We start from the raw sequence: 8,409 nt of genomic DNA, 5'->3' as shown, positions 1-8,409 counted from the left end.
ATTGGGCTGGAATTTTTACTGAAATTGCAATGCATAGTTAGATCATGTAACAGAAAATTTACATTCTTTCAAGGTTAAGACATTATCTCACTATTTATGTATTCAAATCTTTTTAAACAAAATCTATATATTAGAATTTCAGGTTTTTCTCCTTAAAGAGTCTGTGCATTTTTTATTAGGTTAATGCATAAATATTTTAGTATCATGCAGAATACCTTATTTTTATTACATTCACAATACATGTATTATTTTTGCGGAGGAACCCATTACTGACTTTATATTCTGACCTTTATTATTATTATTATTGAGACAGAGTCTCACTCTGTTGCCCAGGCTGGAGTGCAGTGGTGTGATCTCGGCTCACTGCAACTCTGCATCCCATGTTCAAGCGATTCTCTTGCCTCAGCCTCCCCAGTAGCCAGGATTACAGGCACACGCCACCATGCCCAAATAATTTTTGTATTTTTAGTAGAGACAGGGTTTCACCACGTTGGCCAGGCTGGTTTTGAACTCCTGACCTCAAGTGGTCTGCCCTCCTTGGCCTCCCAAAGTGCTAGGATTACAGGTGTGAGCCACCGCACCCAGCCTCTGATCTTTAACAGAAGAGGGTTGGCGGGGCGCGGTGGCTCACGTGTGTAATCTCAGCACTATAGGAGGCCGAGGCAGGCGGATCACGAGGTCAGGAGATCGAGACCATCCTGGCTAACATGGTGAAACCCCGCCTCTACTAAAAATACAAAAAATTAGCCGGGCATGGTGGCGGGTACCTGTAGTCCCAGCAACTCGGGAGGCTGAGGCAGGAGAATGGCGTGAGCCCGGGAGGCAGAGCTTGCAGTGAGCTGAGATTGTGCCACTGCACTCCAGCCTGGGTGACAGTGAAAGACTCCGTCTCAAAAAAAAAAAAAGAGGGTCTCACTATGTTGCCCAGGCTGGTCTTGAACTCCTGGCCTCATGCAATCCTCCTGCCTCAGCCTCCCAAAGTGTTGGGATTACAGGCGTGAGCCTCCACACCTGGCCCTATTCTGACCTTAAACTACCTTTGTGCAATTCTCTCATTAGGTTAATTTTTCTGTTGATTCTTGTTTTCTATGTCGATGATCATCACTTGACAATAACAGTGCTGTCATTTTGCTTCCAATCCTTCTATCACTCACTTTTCTCATCTCATTGCACTGGACAAGACTTGCAAGTACCAGGTTGAACAGTGGCAAGGCCAGACAGAGGTCACCCTTGTCTTTTTTTCTGAGTTGTAAAAAGATGAAGAGCTTTGGCTTTCAGCCTACTGCTTAAAGAAGAAAAATGCAATCATTAGAAATCACATCTTGAGAAAGATCCCTGCGACTGCCCGTGAAGGCGAGACTTAAGGGTAGTAAGCCAAGAGGCAGAAAGATCGGTCTCCTACGAGTCTAGGTGAAGCATGATGTGTTTCAGACCAGGGCCGTGGAGACAAGTGTAGCAGAGAATTGTGGGTTGGGTGGGGTGGAGGAAGAACTGATGGGATTCTGGGACAGATCAGAGGGAGGAGAGTGAGGAGTCAAGACAGAAGCCCTATCTGGGGCTTGCCTGCCACTGAGCAGACCGTGATGCCACTCCCTGAGGAGGAGACCCAGGGTGAAACGGGAAGGAAGAAGGACTTCACTGCACACACGTTGACTCAGAAGGGCCGTGGAACACCCGGTCGGCGGGGAATACGGCGCTCAGAGCAGCGGGCTGCGTGGGAGGGTAAAAATGTGGCTGTCAGGTGTCCAAACGGCATCAATGTTCAGAAAGCACGTGGAAAATAGTTTAGCTACTGTTAGAACTATCAGGATCATCCGCACGCAGGTAGGCGTTCAAACCGAGGATGGACGAGATCTGCCAGGGGCAGCCCAGAAGAAGCCAAAGGGGCCAAGACCTGAGCCCCTGGAGGCAGCAGCTAGAGGGGCAGAGACAGCAGAAAGGGGGCCCCCGGTGGGTCAAGGAACGAGTACCAAGGAGGAGTGGCTCTGCCAAGGACGCAGAGGAATCTGGGAGTGACGGCGCCTGTCCGAGCTCTATCCGGTTCTGCCTGCCGAGGGCAGGGCCAGCGCAACGCAACCTGCAAACCCGCCTTCGGCTGCTGCTAGGCACTCAGATCTCTCCGCGGAGAAGACGCCAAGGCACAGTTGAACTCCAGACCCCGTCCACCGCTGTTCCGGCCCCGCCCCTCTCACAGTGCGGGCCTCTCAGCGCCCCTACGCACAGCACGGCCTGCCCACCGCCGCCCTGGCCCTACCCACCCCGCCGCAAGCCCCGCGGAGCTCCGACGCACAGCCTGACCCCGCCCACTGTTGCTCCGGCCCCGCCCCACTGGCCAGGGGCCCCTCAGAGCCCCTTCGTACAGCCAGGCCCAGTCCACCACCGCCCTGGCCCTGCCCCTCCCGCGGTGCGGGCCCCTAAGAGCCCCTGTGCATTGCCAGGCCCTGCCCCTCACCGCCCTGACACCGCCTTTTGCGGTGCGGGCCGCTCAGAGCCCCGCGCAAGGCCCGGCCCCGCCCCTATCGCTCCGGACTCGTCCCTACCTCTCCGACCCCGCCTCTACCCCTCCGGCCCCGCCCCTACCTCTCCGGCCCCGCCTCTACCCCTCCGGCCCCGCCCCTACCTCTCCGGCCCCGCCCCTCCCGCGGCGCGCGCCCGGAAGTGCTTCCGCGCCCGCCGGAGCCAGCTACCACGCACTGGCAGCGCGGACACAGCGGAGTGGCTGGGCCAAGCCAGCCCAGGGAGGCCCTGGCCCGCTCCAGTCTCCCGGGAGGGGCGTCGGGGCGACGTGAGGCCGCGCTCGGGCCCCCAACCCCCAGCATCCGCCTTGGCCAGGCTGCAGACGCGCGGCCCGGTAGACGCGGGGCGGGGAGACGCGGGGTGGGGCGGGGCGGGGAGGGGGCGGGGCAGCGCATCACGTGGGTAAACACGGCGCACGTGGAGCGCAGCCTGAGCTCTAGGGCGGCGGGGCAGTCCCAGCGGTTGAGCCCGGGCTGTGCGGGTCCCAGGCCTTGGGGAGCCGGTGAGGCGTGGGCGCAGGCCGGGGTCCGCGTTGGCCCAGCTGAGCCTCAGTTCATTCTGTTAAAACGTTAATAGGCCAGCGCTGTGGGAGGCCAAGGCAGGAGGATCGCTGGCGGCCAGGGGTTCGAGACCAGCCTGAGCAACACAGGAGATCTCATTGGTATAAAAAATAAAAAATTTTGCTGGGTGTGGTGGTGCCCGCCTGTAATCCCAGCTACTTGGGAGGCCGAGGTGGGAGGATCGCTTGAGCTTGGGAGTTCGAAGCTGCAGTGAGCGCTGATCGCACCACTGCACTGCAGCCTGGGTGACAGAGACCTTGTCTCCAAAACAATACATAAAAAATAAAACCAAACTAGCCATGCAAACACTGGCGTTGGCTCAGCCTGCCAGGCCCTGCCCAAGGGTACATGATAACCCTGTCACGTGGGCACCATCCCATTTCACAGAAGGGGAAAGTGGAGGCCAAGGCGGTTAAGAAACTTGCCCAAAGCAGTTGGCTGGAAACCGGTGCAACGCAGGTCCGACCTTTTGCAGCGGGGCGCCTTCGTGCTTCGGCCTTGGCCTGCATGACAGGGGCATTTGGCCGTCGGTGGACGCTGGGGGTCAGCTCCTGGCGTCCTGCCCCTGCCACTCAGGGCCGGCCTGGCCTGGTACGCTCGGCGGGGCTGGTTTCCCCGTTTGTGCAATGGAGTAGCAGAGGTGCCGCCTCCAGAGGAGGCTCAGAGGCGGCCCTCCCCAAATCGTGGCGATAGCTTCCGCCGGGCGTGGTGAGAATGGAACTGGCCGGGGCCTCGGGCCCCAAGTCGCTGCACACCGGACTGTCGCCCCCTCCTCCGGGGCCCCCCGTCTCCTCCCAGAGCAGGGGGATGGGCAGAGCCTCGTGCAGGGAAGGCCTCTAGAGCACGCGTGGGCTCCTTCCAGGAGCTGGAGCTGACTTCTACCCAGGCCGGCCTCCCTCCTCTCCCCTCCTCCTCTTCCTCTCCCTTTTCCTCCTCCTCCTCTGCCCATGCCGCGTGACCGGGAGGCGCCGCATTCAGAGTCGGCCCCAGCCTGGGGCCAGCCAAGCTGTCAGCGCGGACTGGCGGCGGAGGAGGCCTGGGAGGGGCCCCTGGGAGGGGCCCCTGGGAGGGGGCAGAAGTGCTCAGAATTCCTAGGAAGCGCTTGTCCCGGCAGAAGAGCTAAGCTGCCGAGCTTCAGGGGGGCAACGCATGCCCTATGCAGGCCTATGTGGCCAGGGCCAGAAACCCCAAAAGCTGATGACTGGGCCCCAACCCTCAGTTGGATTTTAGGGGTCCTATGAGCTGGTTAATGAGAAGTCGTATCAACCAGCCCCGGGCTTCTCATGCAGTGTCTTGTCACAGGCCCTGAAGCCAGGCCCCATGTGGGACCTTGCGCAAGTTGCGGGACCTTGGGCAAGTTGCAGGACCTCCCTGTTTCTCAGTTTCCTCTTCTCTAAAATGGGGCCAGTGATCTTTCCCACCCCATAGGATTGTGAGAAAATGAAATGACTAAACAGGAGTAAAGCCAGGGCGGCAGTGCCCTGCGGTGTGGATGAGCACTCACTGCTGGAGAACAGCCCCGTGTGGTCTGAAGGGCACACTTTCCTGCTGTCTGCATCCAAGCCCCACCCGACCCCAGTTCCTCCCTCAAGGTTAGTTTCATGGATGTTTCCACGCAGGCTCCTTCAAACAGCGTCTTGCCCGGTGCACTCACTGAGACACATCAGAGCAGCGACATAGGCCTGGGTGGGGGCCTGGAAGCTGAGCTCCCCAGCTGGCCCCCTCCCAGTTCACGTACCCCCTGGCCAGCCTCAGCATGCCCTTCTCTGATAATGCCCGTTTTCTCCTCTCCACCCCTGGCCCAGGACCAAGAGCCAAACAAGTTTGGCCACACTTGTCCTTTATTGCACTGCAAGAGGGCAACTCTACCCTGAATGGGTTTGTGGGTGGCAGACAGAGGCTTTGTGCATGAGAAGCCCGGACCTGGGGCTTTGGCTAGTGAAGACCTTCCTGGTCTCTGTTTTTTTCTCTCCAGGGTCAGGGTGAAGGTTGGACCTTACGGTGTTGGTTTAAGGAAGAGGAAAATGGAAATCCAAACACAGAGACATCTAAGAGACACCAGAGAGGGAAACTAGGGGCCTTAGGGGTGAGGCAGACCTCAACTGCGAACAGTCCCCAGGGGGCTGCTCCCACCCCTGAGGCCAGGTGGCAGGCAGGCTTCCCCACACGGTCATGCGGAACCTTCCCCATATCCCGGGCCTGGCACAGAGGCCAGGACGCTGGAATTAGAGACGCTGAGGGGATGAATGACAGTGGCCACACAACTGCAGCAAGAAGAATCCTGCTGTTGGAAGCAGGATTTTTGCAGCTGTTCCAGAGCACGCTCCCATCTCTGCAGTCACCCATGCTTTGGGAGGGTCTTTATTGTTTCTGTACTTGCTGCTTTTGCCAACCCAGCATCCCTTCCCCTTTTCTGCAGAGCCAGGTAGTTCAGATGGACCAATTCCAACTCTGCCCCAGAGACTGACACCTGACACATGCCTGGCTAATCACAGCACTGCATTCCTCTGGCCACAGTGATTAGAGAAGGGATGGGCATGTGACCCAAGCTGGACCAATGAGAAGCATCCCCAGGACTTTTGCTGGAGATTCTAGGTAGGAGGTACTTGCTGGGAGGAATATCTGCCTGGAGACACTGTTCTCCACTGGCAAATGCCACGTGGAGAACAAAGTCGGCACAGTCAGCTTTCAGAGCTGAGGCAAGGATTCCTGAGGACAGCAATGTAAACACCCTGATCCAGCCATGCCTGAGGCTAGATAGGCCCCTGGGCCATTTCGTTTGAATCCATACATTCATATGAATCCATGAATTCCTTGTTTTCTCCTGGCACTTTGAGTTGTCTTTTCCTTGCAGCTGCACATCTTATCTCATCTGACCCTCTAGTAGAGCAAAGACTTTAGCCACCATTTCTGGATGAGCCTTGGTGGCTGCAGGTCAGATGGCGCATCAAAGGTGAAACCTACCTGCGGGTAAGTGGCTCCCGCAATGTCGCCAGCTGCAGGTCCCTGTCTCTGGCCTCTCCCTTGGCCTCCTGCTCTGGCATTCCTGAGCAGTGAGTCTGTGGCCACCCAGCTCACAGATGGCCTTGGCTGTGTGTTCCCTGAGACTGTGCTCTCTGGGTCTGTCTCATCCATAACCATATCCCCAGGGCCTGGATATCCCCAGAGGTTCTCAGCAAATATGAGTGGAGAGAATTCTGTGGCTGGTCAAGGTTTGGGGGATTCAAAAAAAACCAGGAGCACACGCCTGTAACCCCAGCATTTTGGGAGGCCGAGATGGCAGAATTGCTTGAGCCAGGAGTTCAGGATCAGCCTGGGCAACATAGAAAATCAGTCCTTCTGATGCATCTGATTGGGGAAAAAAAAAGCAAAAAATCAGAAACTCCTAGAGCTTCATCTCCCACTCTGCCACCTGCACTTGGCGTGCACTGGCTGGCCCTTAGCGCAGCAGCCCCTCATCTCCCACCTCTGCTGACCACCTTACCTGAGACCTTCCTCCAACACTGCACCCCCTTCCCTGGGCCAGCTGTCTTATGGATGACAACATGGCCGATCTTGAGTGGGGGATGAATTTTCACACTCTTTCCCCTCTGGATCTTTCTCTCCCACTCAAAAGGCTCAGGCATCCCAGACACTTCCCAGAACACACTCGGAGGGGCCACGGCCGCTCCGCAGCAGCACGCCAGAAGGGGCGAGTGTGAGCGTACAGGAGGAGAGAGATTGCTGCTGGAACTCAGACTGCGCGCCTCCCGAAATGTGCAGCCAGCACATCTGCCCAGAGAAAAAGGGAGGCCCAGAATTGCAAGCTTTGTTATTTTTACTTTTTGATGCGAGGGGCCATCTGTGCAGGTTGGAGCTTGTCTGGAGGAAGCCAGGATTTGTCAATAAAATTCAAATGCAGGATTACTTTGCAGGCTGTCACGCCGAGACTTTCTCCAGGAGCTGGGGTGGCAGTGCTAATAATTTTTATAGCAGCAGAGTGTGCCAGTTTCCAGCAGCTGTTCGGGGTGAATGTGCATGTGGAGCCTTCCACCAGAGCATCGCTACTTGCCTCGGCAACTCTAGTCAGTGTTGGATCCACCAAGGATGCCAGGAGGGGCCTCGACCACCAGCTGTGCAAATCGGCCCCTAGTGTCTGGGAGGAGGTGGTCTGGAGGGCAGAAAGCCCAGTGGGGGTTGAGGAGAAGAAGGAAGAGAAGAAGGTTGGCAGTGCGGAAGATGGGGGTGGGGGGACTCTGACACCCTCTGTTGTCGCCATCAGTTCCCTCCAAACTATCTCAGTCAACACACAGTTGCAGACTCATCCTGGGTATCTGCCTGTGACCCCCACTTTTAATTGCAGGTCACCGTCAAGCCCCCTGCATGGAAATTCCAGAACTGCCTGAGTTGCAGGTGGAGGTGGCTGAGTTGGGACCCCATTAGGACATTTTTTTTCTTTGAGATAGAGTCTCACTCTGTCACCCAAGCTGGAGTGCAGTGGCGCGATCTCAGCTTACTGCAACCTCCATCTCCCAGATTCAAGTGATTTTCCTGCCTCAGCCTCCCAAGTAGCTGGGACTACAGGCGTGTGCCATCATGCCCAGCTAATTTTTGTATTTTTAGTAGACACGGGGTTTCACCATGTTGGCCAGCCTAGTCTCGAACTCCTGGCCTCAAGTGATCCACCCACGTTGGCCTCCCAAAATTCTGGGATTACAGGCATGAGCCACTGCACCCGGCCTTATCTAGGTCATTTTCACAAACCAGGGCTACCTGGTGAAGTGGGTCCAGGAAAGGTCATCCCAACCCCATTCTGAAAGCGCCTTTTGGTGAAATCTAGGTGCGGAGGCTGCACAGAGCCCAGACTTTAGCGGCTGTTTGAAGCTCACATGCTAATGATGTTTGTATCCAAATAATAACAAATGTCAGGTGTATGCACCTGTCTCTCTCATTTGTATATTGCCTAAATGCTTTTCTCAGTGCCTCTTTCCTGGGCCAGATGTGCAGCTGCCGCCTGTTCTGGGGTGGCACGGAGGAGGAGGAGGAAAGGATACTGAGGTTTAGCACATTTAAGTTTGGAAACTGTTCGATGTCATCCCTGACAGTTCACCCTAGGATCTGGGGGTGGAGGGTGATGACAGAAGCGGGCAAATAATCTGTGAGTCTTTCAGCCATTGCTGTGTGCCCCACCAGACACATAGCCTTTTCTAACGTATGCCAACAATGAAATCTAATGATAATAGATAAGGATTGTAGGAAGAAAGCAATCCAGAACCGATTATTTCTTTTCTTTCTTCAGAAATAACCCTTAAGTGAGGAATGTGATTTGAGGTGCACCAAGAGGGGTCCTCAG

At 56.1% G+C, this 8,409-nt stretch overlaps 1 protein-coding gene across 1 annotated transcript; it reads left to right on the top strand.

Annotated features, from left to right (window-relative positions):
* Positions 1–1,661: 1,661 nt before the first annotated feature.
* Positions 1,662–3,365, top strand: LOC129052047 (uncharacterized). The gene is made up of 2 exons (XM_054541329.2): positions 1,662–2,851; positions 3,094–3,365. Exons 1-2 carry the CDS (start codon positions 1,844–1,846, stop codon positions 3,289–3,291), a joined length of 1,206 nt encoding a protein of 401 aa, XP_054397304.2. The 5' UTR covers positions 1,662–1,843; the 3' UTR covers positions 3,292–3,365.
* Positions 3,366–8,409: the final 5,044 nt, after the last annotated feature.

This window comes from Pongo abelii, chromosome 20 (genome assembly GCF_028885655.2).
Source record: "Pongo abelii isolate AG06213 chromosome 20, NHGRI_mPonAbe1-v2.0_pri, whole genome shotgun sequence".
NCBI lineage: Eukaryota > Metazoa > Chordata > Mammalia > Primates > Hominidae > Pongo > Pongo abelii.
The sequence above is the reverse complement of the archived record's forward strand: the minus strand, read 5'-3'. Positions and strand labels throughout refer to the sequence as shown.

Excerpts from the sequence above, each read along its gene's own strand:
- LOC129052047 (XM_054541329.2), top strand. The coding sequence starts at position 1,844 with ATGGACGAGATCTGCCAGGGGCAGCCCAGAAGAAGCCAAAGGGGCCAA. Across the intron at positions 2,852-3,093 it reads GGCTGCAGACGCGCGGCCCG|GCCAGCGCTGTGGGAGGCCA; the intron begins GTAGACGCGGGG and ends AAACGTTAATAG.